Here is a 16,502-nt window from a genome sequence, read left to right as displayed (position 1 = left end):
TACAGCCAGGATTGCAAATAATTAGGTGAAATGTAAATGACTTGGGCAGTAAAAGGGATATAACTCGATACCGTCCATCAAAGCAGATATAGCAGTAAAATAGCACTTTCTTCACCTGAGAGGCTGCTGATGAACTCAGTCATCCTGTTTGGTCATTAATGTCTCTGCAGGAAAAACACAAAAGAGAATTTGAGAGTCTTACACACACACGAGACACCAAATCAAGATCAAGAAAGAAGACAAACTATGTGCATACACATGCACATAGTTTGTTTGATATTTCCTGTAGTTTTTATCCTGAATCTGCTGCCAAGCCCCCCCCCCCCTTTTGCCAGTCTTTCACAACACTGTATACAACAAGATTTCAATATGTTATATTTTTTTATAAATAACAATTGATAATAATACACATAATTATATAGTAAGAATTCAATGTTTTTTTATTTTTTAGCATCTTCCCTCAAAACTTCTGATGCACCCTTGGTGGCCCGCACTCTGAAAAACACTAATCTAGCAGACGTCAAAGCCGTTATTTCTCCTGGACTCGGCTGCAGTCCTTGGTGGTCTGCTCCATGTGCATTGTTGCTGTCTGTTTCTGATTGTGGTTTTCAATTTTTAGCTCCTAAACATGGTATTCTTTTTGTTTCAGGACATTTTGTTCTTCCAAGATTCATCTCAGTGTAATTTTTCAACAGGAGAGAGCATAAAGTGACTGCAATGTGAGCCAGAAAGCTCTACTTTATTTGCCCAAATGAACTTCTATGAAATATAATCTGTCAAGAAAGCTGCGCTATGACTTTTTACTCCATGAACCTAATAAAAGATTTTTTTAAATGGACAAACCATTGTGGCAACCACTGATAAAACCCACTCACCCACACTATATAGTGTCTTTGATCTGTGTTTACATCTACTGGGATCTAAGAATTGTCAACCATTGAATGAAGACACACAGAGAAACATAAGAGGGAGCTCTCAAGGTCCAGCACCCCTATGGGTAATGTTAAGATAAAATGGGGGAAATTGACCGTGAAATGTTTTCAAAGGGAGGTTTATTCCCCTCTTGTGTCTTTTAAACCCACTTTATTCAGTCTAGTAAACCTCAGTCACATGTCTGCTTTCTTTCTCTTTTGCTCTGTTTTCAGTCTTTCTTCCTCTCTTTTTTTCCTGTGTCGCAATGTGCAGATGTTTCATTTAACAACATCAAAAGCCCGCATACTCCCCTCTCACTGTCTGAAGTTGGGTGAATCACTAATACGCATAAGAAGGAGGAAAAGACAGGCGCTACACAGGCTGCACTGGTCTTCTTTGAGATAAGACCTACATCTACTGTTTAGACCAAAGCCAAGAGCATGCATTAGCAACTCTTAGACACCTGATAGTTTTCATTCATCATCACTTTGGAACAGTTACTTTCAAGCTGCCCGCCTGGATTTCTTGGTACTATTTGGGTTATTTAGGGCCATTTAGACTAATTTCAGTTACAGTTTTGGTTTTCTTGAATGATCCAGGAGTGGGATAAGTGTATGATGTTATCTTTGGACAGTGTTGAGAGCAGAGCTTTATTTGGATAGTATGCGTGAGTATTTGTAACATTACAGTTTATTTTATTTAAGATTCAGCAACTGTTTTCTGATATTACACCACTGTGATTAAGTTTTGGTTAGGTTAAGGCACAAAACATGTATGTTCATGAATATAAATAATCTGTAAAGCCAGGAACAACAAACAAGTTGGCCCTGTAAAGATGTATTTTTTATCATTGACTGTATCTCAGTGTAAAAGCTTTGGGTTGTAACACAGAAAGAAGATAATGTTGTGTATCATTTTAACTTGAGAATGTTCTTGTACCAAAGACAGAGATTTGGATGTTTTTAAAGCCATAAACTTCAAAATAGGATAAGTTCAAAGACCACCGACACACTATCAGTCAGTCATCAGTCATTTCCCTTCATAATTTCAACATGTTAGTTATGGAAACATGTCGAAACATCTCTTCTGATGCCCAAATTTGGGAATCAAACTTGAAGGGAGAGAAGAAGAAGAAGAAGAAGAAACATTCAATCTCAAGAATGAGAATGAAGGGTCTTATATGATGTTTTCAGGTTAAACAGTCGCTGCCTCTGCACTTCATCAATCCAGCCTGTGCCTGTCACACTGTGGACGATGGTTCATACAGTAACATGTTCAAGATGTTGATGTGAGTTTGTGAAGGGAATGAATGACTAACAACTGAACCAGCAAGCGTAGGGCAGTAAAGGATGACCATGGCTTTGGATTTTTCAATTTTAACATGAACTCATATTGGAACAATTAGTGAGACCTCTGTCAGAGTTATTGATAGCTGCCATTTTCAAGTCACTGTTGCTGTTTCTGTGAGAGTTGCTGAAGATTAAGGTCACATTTTCCATAAATCCTGCCATTTCCTGTTTCTACTGTTTGGCTTTCTGGATAAAGATAAATAGGACTAATTGTGATTTTCCATGTATTCACTCCTTCCGTCAACTGCAGCAGCTGGAAACAACTGAAAGCTCTAATACATTTTACACAAGAACAGCACTCTCGGCTGGTTTTGTGGCATAAAGCAATCCGTGTTTCCTTTCAAATTTAAAACTGTAGTAAAACAGTGGGAAGATTTTGTAAAGGCTGACAATCCTCTCTGTAATTGCCTGTCCAAAAAAAGTGATCATTATTTTTGATTTAGAATTAGCTTATGAGTTAGGCCTATGTCAGATTGTGTGTGTCTTGTGCTACCATATTGTGTGCGGATGGTTAGATACCTGTCATGTTTATATGTTTGGTTTTTGCATCAGTATTTTTGATTTATGATTCTTTACATCTTACATAGACTAACCAAATCACTTATCAAGTTAAATATAAACTAAGTAAAGCTATGATAAACTAAACAACCAACCTATAAACTGGGATGGTTAAGCTAAGCCACAAAACTGCTTCATCCAATTTACTTTACTTATCAATGCATTTGTTTCTATTTCACGCTGCATGTTCATTAGGCTATTTTGTTTTGATAAAATCAACAAAATAAAGTAACCAAACTAAGCTAATGAGGTGGAGTTGCGACAAACTAAACAACTAAACTAAGTTAACTAAAGCTAATTCTAAGGTAAGGTAAAATGAACTAAATATACTTCATCTAATATACCTTGTTAATAAATATTTGTATTTTATAGGAGCAGTTATGTATTATTAAATGGCTGTGTATTCTTTTGTTTCTCACAAGTCAGCTAAGTCAAAGATATCAGCTAAATCAAAGCAAAACTAAACCAAGATGCATCAGAGACACATGTAAATCCAACTGCTGGTGTTTATTCTTTTCCAAGATCTCTGGAAAGAATATCAGGCTACCCACCTAATTCCAATGACATGCAGTAACAGTAACCCCTTTTGTTTTGAAATGGCATAATTTGGCATGAGGAAATCTTTAGTCCAACATAACTTTTACATGTCACACAAATCAGATAATCTCATTTCACAGAATAAACACAAATCTTCCAGAGACTCCTGGTGCGCAGACGTTACGTAATGATGCTGCTGATGTGCTGTGGCGAGTGGTTTCGTGTGTGGGTATGCAGCTGGTGGGAGTAATGTGTTTCTTGGTGTGTGTTGTTTTGTGGGCACATGACGTCGTCCCATGTGAAAGCCTCTTTACAGCCACGTGTTGATCAGCTCAGGAGAAATGGTCTTTCCCTCTCTGATTAAAAGCTGCCATGGATGGCTGGACCTTCCACTGTGTGCTCGCCTTGGAAGTAAAACACAGGAATTTGGGTCTTCTTGATTACAACTGAAATATCCACTGAGAAGGGCTGATGACGAGAAGCACAAGAGGAAAAGTGATTTTAATTTAAATTTTTTTAATTGTGGGAGAATATTGTTTTTTCTGATCCAAAATGCATGCAGCTGATTGAGGTGATCAAGCTCAAGTGTTTCAACATTCAAGACTGATTCAAATTCTTACTTTACTGGTTTGAGATTAGGCATGAATGGGGTGAACACATTTCCCCAATATGCAGTATTAATCTCTCAACATTCCCCTTCGTTCTGATGAGCGAGTCAAAGAATTTAAGTGGCGTGTTGATGTTTTCAGTCCTCATCTGAACTCCCAAAATGTAAAGTTATATGGTACCAATTATTTAGCTTCATGCAAGCTGATTTGCCAGGTATATGATATCTAAACATCACTGAATGGAAAGAGCATAGTTTGGTAAACATTTCAAAAGCCCTTGCAGTTTGCATGCTGTGCATCATGAATGAATTTGGACCTACATAATGTGGTCTATGATCCTAAAGTCAACAAGAAGAGAAACTCCAAAAAAGGAAGTTTTGAAACGTTTTACATTGATCGACAGCTTTTTTGATGCAAAGTCTTACCGTGTGGAATAATCTGCTGTAACACACTGTAAAAGCCTTGTTTACATGTGTAATGTTTGAAGGGATCCGGCTATAGAGTATTTATTCCAGCCAATCATAAAGAAACTATGTAAATAGACTAAAACAACCCAAAATGAGGATTTCAAATGCCATTAACACAAAGACAAGTTCAAACAAGTCTTCACAGCCTTTTCCAAAGTGGGTCAAATTTAGGACTTTATTTTGGAAGAACGTCACAGATTTTGCACACAGATACAAGATCAAACGAAGGCAGTCTGGAAATAGGCCCAAAATGCCCAGCATGCAAGAGGGTCAGGGGGGACAAAAATGTGGTTTTAGTCTTAAGAATATTCATTTTGTTGGCTGACATTAGTGTGTGTGAAATCGAAGCTACTGGAGGATGATTTATTGGCTGTATGTAACACGTTTGGTGCTGCGGCTGAAGCTGAAGGGAATGGATTGCTCGTCTAAATCGATTGAGTTTGATGTCAGGAGTATGACTGATACACTAATCAGTGTTTTTATTGCTGGCCTTCACATGGTTTTGCTTCTACGCTGCACTCAAAGCCACTCAGCTTTACTACATTGCTTCAGTCTGGTGAGCCGTGACTCAAGTATATATCCGAAGTCATCAAAATTTTTTCCCCATCATATCACTGCCTTCCCTTCACGAAAATACATCGACCAATTTCAATAAAATGACTTTCCTTGAGGCCAGAATATTATCAACACTCGACGCAGCAGGATGTTGGCAGATCTTATAATAGAGAGGTTAACAATAACTCCACCACCTGAAGAAATAAAAATGTTGGTTTCTTGATTTTAACTGAATACGAAGCATCATTATATAGAAGCCCAATTCTGCCAGATAAATGAAAAAAAAAAAAAGAGAACATAAAAAATTGGGAATCATGAAAACAAAAATAGTTGTATTAAGTTGTAATTATGGAAAATTAAGATTTTTTTGTGCAAATTGCAGGACTTTGACACCAGGGACTAGGGCTTGCATCCTGAGTCCCACGTGTGGTTGGATTTAGAGGTTTTGGTTGAATGTCAGATTGAACACAATCTTGTGCTTCAAATCAATGTTAACTTTTTCCATATTTAACCACAAAATTTCCCTAATCTTAAAGTGTTTAAGTCCCTAAACAGAAGCACATAACAACAAAAACAATAATCATACTCACAGACATTGTATTGCATAAGAGGATATGATAGAAAAAAGTAAATATGTTGTGACTGAATGTTTTCCAGATACATATAGATATGTTCATTAAAAATCTTTTCTGATTAGGTTGATATAAAATATCAGGAGGAATTTTCTCTCAGAATATATTTGCTTTTGCAAGTAAGTTGTAGGCAATATTTAATTTCTAAAAGACAATAAGTAATTTTACTTATATTCTTTTAATCTTGGCTTACCATCTTTTACATTTTTGTCATTCCTATTTCATCAGTTCATGTTTTTCTTTTCTTGGTGGGAACGGGCCTCCATAACATTACAATATAAACACAAATGTCCATAGATGGCTGCTGGATTACAGTTACAGTGCCAGAGTTGGAACAGAACAATAGGTTTAGTCAGCCATGACCTTTGGGTAACCTCTCTGTAGGAGGAAAAAAGACAGAATAGAGAGATATATAGGCACATGAGAGGACAGAAAGAAGGAAAACAGATGGATTGAGAGGGAATAAAGAGGGGGGAGAGAGCTATATTGGATACAGGAAAGAGAGGGAGAGAGAGAAAAGAGGGGTGTGAGAGAGCAAAGGACCGCTTGGCACACAGACAGATAGACGGCATAGAAGGGGCACTTGTTTTCCCCCCTCTTCTCTCTCTTCAGCTTTAAAAAGTGAAACGGCCCTTTGAAGAGGAAGAGAGGGGGGCAGTCCTGTACTCACATCCAGCCTGGACTGTAAGGAGCATTTAGTGTGCCGACACTAACCCAGATACCAGACACAACACAGAGAGAGAGCCAGCTGAGGACCTGACAGAGCACAGGCATGAACGACATCAAGCTGGCCCTGCTTGGAAGCCAGGGGGCCGGGAAATCAGGTGTGTGGATTTTAAGTCATTTTTATGAGTAAAGAATATCTGTGTTTCTTCAGTCAATATCTCTGTACTGTGTATTATGTCTTTTAAAAGTCGTATTTGTTGATTTATTTTTGTGCTGACAGTTGAAACAGTCAGTGTAGTGTTTTTTAAATCATAATGGTTTTTAGTGCGTAATAAATCACAGTTTGTAGGATCTCTGTGGGATAGAACCTGAAAATCTGGAGGGTATCACGTGTGAGTTTAATGCTGCAACTAATGATAAGGCTATTTTCATTATCCACCCATCTATCTTCTCCATTAATCAATTATTCAACAAAACATCACAAAAGAGAGAAAAGTGTCAAGGTGGCATGCTCAATGATATTATTTTGTTTACAGCTTATTTTCCAAGGCTTTTAACAGTTTATGTGACCGTATCTTAAATCTGCAACGTCAAACATTCCAGGCAGGTGAGGCAGAGTGGGGGAGTTATAGGACCCTTCTTGCTGCTTGGGGTCTTGTTGCATATATAAGTATTCAGTCTCTGAGGTGGCAATTAAGACTGACTGGCTCTGTGCTGTGTTCAAGCTTCATAAAGCAATGGGATATCTCCATTCTCGCTGCCTGGCAGTGAAGCTGAGCTGTTACTGTGGAGATGCTGTAGCCTCTGGAGGCAGCATGTGTGTCTGTTTAAAATGTTTTTCTACTCTAGCTGTTCTGCTTGTTGCTTTTTCATTGCACGTTGTTGTTTTACACTTTAAATATATCAATGTTAGTGTGAAGAAAGCTCCGAAAGAATTGCTATTGTGTCTTAAAGTCCTGTAAGTTGAATTTGTATTGCATTTCCCAGAAGGCATGCATGACTAACTTGTTGGGCCAAACCCATGTTTGTGTGTCCCCATAGCCAAAGTATAACCCCTGTATAACCCCTTGAGAGGCCCGTGACCACCATCAGCAACAGGCTTCCAGAGTTCAGCACTTGAAACTTCAGCCCTTAATTGAAACTGATTGTCTGTGGTCAGTTTTATACTCGCAGTCTGGAGGCAAGGCAGAGGGGGAAATATAACCATTCAGCTTGCCAAATATGCACACAGGCCTTCCAGAAAAGCCATGCAGCCTCTTTCATGTGAGGCTACTGTTTCACCGCTCCAATCCCGTAGACTGTTGGCACCGTGATGTGCCTGCAGTCGGAGGAGTAAATGAGGGTCATTTTGGCCCCATTGCTGCCACCTGTGAGGGATGAGAGTGTAATGATTCATTATGTTGTTTTTCATTTGGTCTGTTTCCTCCAGCTGTCCTTGTGCGGTTCCTGACCAGGCGCTTCATCGGTGAATATGCCTCAAATGCCAGTAAGTGTTTCCAGATTTGATGATGATTGTGGTTTGATTTTGGTTCCGGAGAACAGAGTTTATCTTCAGACATCATGGAGGTTGCTATTTAGTCGCTTCGTGGTGCATAAATTGCACCTGACCTTTCACAAGATTAACAATCTAGATTAAAGCCATATTAAACCTTTTGTTGCCACTTGGGGACAGTGGAACAAGCTGTAAATAAAACAATTACATATAATTACCATATAAAGATGTGGTGAACGTGTTAGCATTATTAACCAGCAGACAGCTACTTGCAATGAGAGTGTAATAGTTCACTATAAATGCACACTTGTATGTAGTTGTCTCACCCATCTGTGGGCCAGTATTGATTGTGAAATCAGTGCCTTTTCTGTGGCTAACGTTAATTTCATAATGACCGTTACTCCCTGAAGTCAAATGACAAAGTGCAAATACTACTGGCCCAAGTGAGTGTTAAGATTCAAAATGGCACTAGGATCCCAAGTTCCCTTAATTGTCACTCTGCCCACCTGAGATTAAGAAAAATGATTAATAATTCTACATGACATACGGCATATATTCAAAGAGGACTTTTACAAAACACCAATTAATATTACAAATGTAAACATCTGGCATGCCAAATTGATGTCAGATGGTTTGTTACACATAACCTCCTGGGAAGAAGTTGAAAACTGTTTGGAAAGGAGCCGGCAGTTTTGAACAGCAACTCCGCAGGTGATTGGATGAACATCTATCACTATCACTAACACAAACACATAGATTAAGTCAAACTGCCTCACAAAGTTGCCATCAGTCAGTATTTTATTCAGTTAATATAACTGTGTTATTTATTTTTCACTCCTTGTTACAGATTCCCTGTACCATAAAAGGCTGTCAATCGATGGCAGGCAGCTGAATCTGGAAGTTTTTGACCCCTGCTCTCAGGTACGACATATCACTAACACACCCGATATAGTAATATTTGTTCAGAACTTTTATTAGAAGAGCAGAGCTGCAGTTGGACTCTTTTTGAGTTTGGGAATGGAAATGTAATCAAAATGTTGTTTTTTTGTCTTACACTTAATGCATACATGACTGTTATGGGATAAGTTAAATATTAGAATGTAAGACCGTTCAGAATTCTGTCTTTTCAGGAGTAAACCTTAAAATCCATCCATATGTTTAAAGATAAATCATAAGCGTTGGGAGAAAACTGTCTCCAAAGTGTCAAGTGCCAAAAAAAGCTTAAATAAATTGAAATAATCCACGGTGCTCAAAAGAGTTTTTAAAGCCCAAGTATGGTAGAATCCATCAAAGACAATGTCATCCTTCAGCTGAAGTGAAAACAATCATTTTTTGTTTTGGTGCTACAAGCATTTCACATATTCAAGTTTCCTGGAGAAGCTGCAGCACATGTCCATGACCTTGAATGAACCGTGGTCAGATATTTACCTTGGGCCGGCACGTGTACAATCCATACGGCACTTAAAGTTGGGTATCTAAAGGGTTTATGAGAGTACCCTAAGGCGATGTGTGCTAGAGAAGAAAAGAGCCATATAACCTGCTTACTTCTCTTTCAACAAGACCAAATACCTGAGAGGCCTTTTACTACAGAGTTAGTATTTTATTGGAATAGCCCTTGGCTCAGCACAACAACAGGTCATTGTCTTTGTCGGATAAACTCACTGTAACACCACCTTTTTATAAGAAACACTGAGTGGATGACCTGCACCTTCTGACCTGCATAAAGAAACTATGGAGTCAATGAAAGAGAAAAGGATAAGTGAGGTTTTACAGTGCTGAGACATTGTTGTTCGAGGGCTCAGACATGTCAGGCCTTGTCCTTCCACTGATTATTTCTCCTCAAGGTCACTCAAACTTGTTGTCCTATTCTTGCTCTGCACATGTCTGCACACTGTGTTGTTCAGGGTAACAAGAACAGCAGTAAAAATAGCTCTAAAGTGGAACAGTAATGCATACTTATGATGAAAAACTTTGTGTTAAAATCATTTTTAAAATGTTTGTCTGTAGTATTTTTAAGTCATGGTTAAGTCTGGTCTAGCATTGGCAACAAGATGCGCTGTTGCCATGGTTACCTGCAGTTAAAGACAGTGAAATAGGCAGTTGACATATTTCCAAATAAAACTTAAGACCAGTGTCACACCCTGGCTCTTAAGGCATGACAAATATGAGAGATACACCACTTTAAAGAACAAAAAAAAAAGTAATTTATTGAACAAAAAGTCAAATTATGAACTGAACAACTAAATACTTTAAATATAGAGTGTGTATACTAGGGTAGTCAGTAGCGTAAGGTGTGCATTAGGGAGAATGTGTGTGTATGTTGTAAAGTGTACAAAACAATATAAGATGAGGCCACGCTGCAGTCCTCACACCACTGGCAGCATGCCTGCAAAAAGAGAGCAACAAATTAATACAAATCAAACAACTAGTTAGGACAACTCAAACAATACCAACCAGTAGCAGCAGAGAGCTAGAATGGGCAACAGGGCCTTGATTATATAGCCTGGGAGCACCGGGCCCAGGTTCTCCCAGTTGGCACCAATTAACCCCCAGTCAACACCACAATCTGACCTGGCACAAACACACACCAAACACTCAGTGATACCAGGGGGCGCCCCCCCTTAAGACGGGGTCCAAAAGGGATCACCGAATATCAAATGACAAAAAAACCCCAAAACAAACCACCTCACGTTTTTCGATACCCACTCTGTTCCTAGGTCCCACCTCTGCAACCAGGTACCTGAAAATCAGTTTAAGAGGGAGGACAGGAACAGGGCAGGAATAGATGGAGCACAACAACAACAACAAAAAAAAAACACTGGAGCACGAGAGAGAGCACATGTTACTATGTTATCTCTCCCCTTAATGTGTCTAACATCTAAGGTGCAAGACTGAAGAAATAGCATCTACCGCATTAACCTACGATTTCGACACTGTAGCGAACAAAGAAAGGTCAAAAGGTTATGGTCCGTATACACCACCAATGACCCATTTCAAGAACCGACAGACTTCGAAATGTTGAAGGGCCCAGATGAGAGCCAGCGCTTCCTTCTCTATTGTAGAATAGTTAAGCTGATATGAATTAAACTTTTTAGAGAAGTAACAGACAGGTCCATCAACCTCTTCCCTCTCCTGCAACAAAACGGCACCTGCTCCAACAAGACTTGCATCGACTTCCAGCTTGAATGGTTCATCCAAGCGCGGTACAGCCAACACCGGAGCAGCACCAAGGAGAGTCTTCACATTGTCAAATGCAATCTGACATTGAGAAGACCACAAATTTAGCCTTGCCCTTTAACAAATTTGTCAGAGGTGCAACAACAGTTGAGAAATTCTTACAGAACGCTCGATAGTAACCTACAAGACCCAGGAATCGCATCAACTCCTTCTTGGTAGCGGGCATGGGGTACTGCATTACGCAGGCCAAAACTCATGACTGTATATTCATACAGTCCGTAAGGTGTTACAAATGCAGAAATTTCACGAGCATGCGCTGTCAAAGGAACTTGCCAGTATCCTTTTAACAAATCAAATTTACTAACAAATGTGGCTGAACCAACCTGGTCAATACAATCCTCCATTCGAGGTAAAGGATAGGAGTCGGCCTTGGTGACTTTATTTAAAACAGACGGTTCTAAAAATCTTAAACTGTTCCACACTGTCTCAAACTTTTCACATTTTTTCCAAAAAGTCTCAAACTGTTCCAAATTTTCCCAAACGGTCTCAAATACTCCCAAACTGTTCCAAATGTTTCCAAACTCTCAATTCAAACTCAGCTCTCCCAACTCAACTTCTGTACTAGCATGCGATGGAACAGACTTCGGAAACTGGTTACCAGTGCGAGAATTTCCACCATTATCTTCACTTTTCCATTCAACTCCAGAGCGCGCATCTGCAAAACTACCTTTATGTGTCAACACAAAATCGTCGGCCAACTCAGCCGCTTTAAGTGCCGTGGGGGGCTTCTGCTCATTAACATACGTTGCAATGCGTTAAGGGATTGCGTTTTTAAATTGTTCCAAGACAATCAACTCACAAAGTCTGTCAAACGAATCCACTCCTGTAGAAAAACACCAACGATTAAAATGGGACAGCAAATCACGGACAAACTCTACGTTAGTTTGCTTATCCCCTTGACCCAACTTCGAAATTTTTGGCGATATGCCTCAGGAACTAACTCATACGCTTTTAACACAGCCGTTTTTACTGTAGCATAGTCCAAACTGTCAGAATCACATAACGCAGAATATGCCTCTTGAGCCCTCCCCGTAAGAACGCACTGAAGCATCAATATGGCCAACACCACACCAAACACTCAGTGACACCAGGGGGTGCCACAAATTGAGCATAGCGTTAGTTCAGGCAGGGCACGAAGTCAGGCTTAGCTTTCAGTTACAGCTATATCATACGATCACAGCTAGTCATAAACATACATCAGCTGATTCCTCTAAGCTTCCCATTGGATACCATACACAGTCAGCTGACAGCTCACCTGATTTCCTCAAGCACCCATTGGCAAACATCTACATGGCGCCTTAATTAAGCTGCTTTAGCCTGCCTGCCTATCTCTGCTGCTCCTCTACTGCCATTGATGCTTGCTCTGTTCTGTACCCTGGGGGGTCTCTGCTGCCGCTCTCCTTGTCTTAAACTTTTCCATGTATGCACATGGAGGGGGGGGGTTTTCTCCCCTTCTTTATGTTTTTCCAAAAGGCAGGTGGAAGGACAAGGAGGTCCCAGAACAGAGCCATACCGCCAAATGTAAAATTCTGCTTGGAATATAAGATATTTTGACAAAAGTGGTCCTGACTGAACTAGTGTCAGATGTTTTTGCATTTAACAGTGTAGTAACGCCCCCTTGCCTTATCCTCCTGTCCCAACCTCCTTGACTCTACAGTAGCCCAGAAGGCACAAACCAAACACTGGCTCTAGTTGGGGCGTTTACATTTTATATTTTACCCACCGTAGTATCTCATTTGCACTTGGAAGTGTAGGGTGAAGCGGGATGATTATACCGTTAGATGCCACTAAATCCTATAGACTGGATCTTTAAAAAGTATCTCATGTCCTTGATAGTTTTCATGTTTTACAAAATGGAATCAGTGTTGCTCTAATGTTGTGTGTTATGCTGATAAGAAAAAACGGCAATTTAATGCCACAGTGAATCTACAAAGAGATCTCAATTAATTTCAGATATGAAATGTTATATTTTTTGTTGATTATTGTAACAAAAAACACAATAAATCTCCATTTGATTAAATGTTGTAAAGCAAAAAAATATGAAAACTCTTGAGGGTTGTGAATACTTCATACTGTAATATATATAATAACACAAAAGTTTATCATATTACATATTTGATTATATTTTATATATCTTGTTTTTCTCAGTTGAATAGTGTAATTGATTGACTTAAATAAATTCATATTAGACAAATAAATTTCATTAAACCAGTGCTGACAGTGGCCAAAACTACCAAACTGCCATTGAGACAATGCTGCTTAAAGCTCATGTTCATCAGTTAATATCTACTAAAAGTCATTTCCTTCACCCCTTTCTCTCTAGTTCAATCTGTCGCAATAAAAACAGTCTATATAGGACGCATAAATACTATGTAATCTGCTCAGTGTGATACCAAAATAAAAGCTTGTGTTGTCCTTGGCAGAGCTCAGAGGCCAGGTGTATACTGGAGGAGCCGGTGGACTGGGCAGATGGCTTTGTGGTGGTGTACAACATCAGTGACCGCACTTCCTTCATCAACGCCAAGAACATCCTGCGTCAGATTCGGGAGGCACGCATAGACAACTGCAAAGGGTCAGAAGCACAATGAGGTTATTTTATTCTGGACGCTGATGGGGAACCTCCTCATTCAACAAGCCACTGCTGGGTTTTATAAAGTTAAGACATGGTGGATCAGAGCAGCTGTTGCCCTGTTAACTATTTCCTTTGATGAGGTTACATGATCCATATCCAAAACGTGTTAACAAATGTTCTCTCAAATTTGCTTGTGCCATATGTGGCTTATTATGTTAAGATTTTGGTTAAAAAGTATTAACAATGTCAAGAATGCATTTAAAATGTACTTTTGACTGAAAGCTTTGAGACACTATCAGTGAAAACAAATCTTTGTTGTTGAGTGAAAACTTCATGTAATGGAAAATGCCAATAAAAACCGCAGTGGAGGAGGATCCTTTCAATAAAATAAAACTTTAACCTAAAATAAAGTACTACTACCACACTGTAAAACTCTGTTACAGTCCTGCATTGAAGTGTTACTTAAAACATTTATTATACTGACATACTTATATAATAATCAGAATATACAGAAAACCTGTGGCTATTATCGAATATATTATAACATTAGATAATGATAATGATGATGATTATTGTTATTATTATTATTATTATAGCTGTCACATATTTTTAATGAAGTACAATATTTAGATCCTAATAAATGTTACACATTGGACCTACTTGAGTCAAGAGAAACAGTCTTGTTTTTTGCCTTGGTATATATGCCATTTTGAGTTTATCCAAACAGTTTTAATATGATTTCTCGTCTCGTTGACAAGCCTTGAAATGCTGAGAATTATTTCCCCAAATGTGCTGTAAACACGATGGGAAAACAGAACAAAACAGAGTATTGTTGCTCTATTTCTCTGAAGCTGAACAGAGATCCTCATGCTGTTGAATGTAAGGAATGCTGGGCCCTGACAATCTCAAACTAATAAATGATTCACGATGACGTGTGAGGGGTTCGCTGCAAAATTACAGGCATCTAGTAAATTTGGTCTGCTGGAAATATGGGCCAACCACATCCATCAGACTTCCTTTCATGTGTCAACGAATCCTGATTATGTGGAGGGAAGAGATTTATTTAGTCAGTGATAAGTATGTGAGTGTAGATCAGCAATCAGTCATTCTTAATGGAGATAAGGATCAAAACACTTTTATGTGTATGTAAATCCAATGATAGCCTAAAAAGAAATAAAAACTGCTTTTCAGACGTTTTTAAGAATTCAATTTGGCAGCTGAGACCTATCTTGGAAGCAATAGATGGATGATTTTACATGGAGGACCACAATATAAAATAAAGTTCTGTATGTTTGAACAAAGTTTCTCCAGACAAATTGTTGCAATAATGAGTCCAGCAGGGTTGGAGTGGTTTATAATAAAATATAAATCACTCCTCAGAGAGTAATTACTGCTGCTTTTATTGGCTCCACATCCTCTACGTCTCACCAGTCCACACTTTCTTGTCTCTTTTTAGGGAGACGGAGGTTGCTGTGTGTCTGGTGGGTAACAAGCAGGACCTGTGTCATGCCCGGCAGGTGCGCGAGGACGAAGGCCGCTGCCTGGCTCAGGAGAACCGCTTTCACTTCCAGGAGGTCTCAGCAGCCGAGAGCTACCAGGACATCGCCAACCTCTTCACCCAGCTCATTCGACAGGTGATGGAGCACCTCAAGTACAGGGCTGACCGGAGACGCTACAGCGGCTCCAAGTCCATGGCCAAGCTCATCAACAATGTGTTTGGCAAGAGGAGGAAGTCTGTGTGACCGTCCCAGTGAGGTCAGCAGCCAATCAGGAGGAGGCACTGGGATGTTGTGTGTGGACCTGTGCTAAAGGGAACTGGTCAAGAGGTTACATGCTAGGTCTGTAAACTGTTTAGTACACAGCGGCAACATGGAAGAGGTGTGAATGGTGTATGTGGGTCACATTAACAATAACACGGAAATATTAGTCTTGTAGAAGTCTTTGGTTTTGTACTTGTTGTTGGGTTTACCTAGGATGTGTTACTCTGCTTTGAGTTTAGATGATTAATAGACTATTAATTAGAAAGGACTAATTATGTCAACATATATATTAAAATAAAGCAGGTTATTGTTGACAAAAAGGGGTCACAAGATGATTAGCAGGAAAGGACAGCATAAAAAACCCACATTTTTTGCAACACAAAACTACATTTTCATTCAGACTTTTTTCTTGAATTCAAATGTAAGACAAACAAAAAAAGTTGGGCTGGTCACCACTTCTACACTTAACCATGAAGAGGGGTTCCAAATTGCTTTCCCCCACAGGATGTTTCATTTATTTTGGCCAAGTAGATCTCTGCTCAGGTTCAAGTTGGGCAGAGTAATGGTGGTAATTCTGTGAGTTCATTAAACTACAATAGAGTGCAACAGGAATGAGTCTTCAAACCCAGAACTAAGTTAGCATTTTAACTGAGGTTAGCACTTCGGGTTCCCTAGCCTCAAAGTTAGTGGGTTTATTAAATGGATTTTGTTTATATGACTGAAATAAGATCTGTGGTCAACACGAGCTTAAGAAATGTTCACGTTTTTACCTCACCTGTAAAGCTTTTATGTGTCTTAAAATAGCGGTTGCTAACAAGTCACTAAATGAGACTACAGAGGTTGTCGGTGACATTAAAGCATTATCAGCACACTCACTTGTCTGCGTTTAAATCCTCTTTGTTTTCATACTCTTCCTCATTTCCAACTCAAACTTTCCAATTTATAGATTTTAATTTCACAATTTTCTTAAAATCAAATGAAAAATGGATCTCAGTGGATCAATTTTCAATTTTATTTGTATAGTACCAAATCATAACAGAAGTTATCTCAGGACACTTTTCAAAATAGAGCAGGCCTAGACCATACACCATAAAATTATTTACAGAGACACAACAGTTCCCACCATGAGCAAGCACTTGGCGACGGCGGCAAGGAAA

The 16,502-nt window shown here is 39.1% G+C and overlaps 1 protein-coding gene across 1 annotated transcript; it reads left to right on the top strand.

The window, feature by feature from the left end:
- The first annotated feature begins 6,119 nt into the window (after positions 1-6,119).
- rerglb (RERG/RAS-like b) lies at positions 6,120-16,216 on the top strand. The gene is made up of 5 exons (XM_051382858.1): positions 6,120-6,442; positions 7,714-7,770; positions 8,624-8,697; positions 13,437-13,585; positions 15,042-16,216. Exons 1-5 carry the CDS (start codon positions 6,391-6,393, stop codon positions 15,325-15,327), a joined length of 618 nt encoding a protein of 205 aa, XP_051238818.1. The 5' UTR covers positions 6,120-6,390; the 3' UTR covers positions 15,328-16,216.
- Positions 16,217-16,502: the final 286 nt, after the last annotated feature.

Source organism: Dicentrarchus labrax, unplaced genomic scaffold (assembly GCF_905237075.1).
Source record: "Dicentrarchus labrax unplaced genomic scaffold, dlabrax2021, whole genome shotgun sequence".
Lineage (NCBI taxonomy): Eukaryota > Metazoa > Chordata > Actinopteri > Moronidae > Dicentrarchus > Dicentrarchus labrax.
This window is presented reverse-complemented; position numbering and strand designations above follow the sequence as displayed.

What these genes read in the sequence shown, in the direction of transcription:
- rerglb (XM_051382858.1), top strand. Translation starts at nt 6,391, where the DNA reads ATGAACGACATCAAGCTGGCCCTGCTTGGAAGCCAGGGGGCCGGGAAA. An exon ending in CCAGGGGGCCGGGAAATCAG is followed by an intron (nt 6,443 to 7,713) that starts GTGTGTGGATTT and finishes TGTTTCCTCCAG; the next exon opens with CTGTCCTTGTGCGGTTCCTG. An exon ending in TTTTTGACCCCTGCTCTCAG is followed by an intron (nt 8,698 to 13,436) that starts GTACGACATATC and finishes TGTCCTTGGCAG; the next exon opens with AGCTCAGAGGCCAGGTGTAT.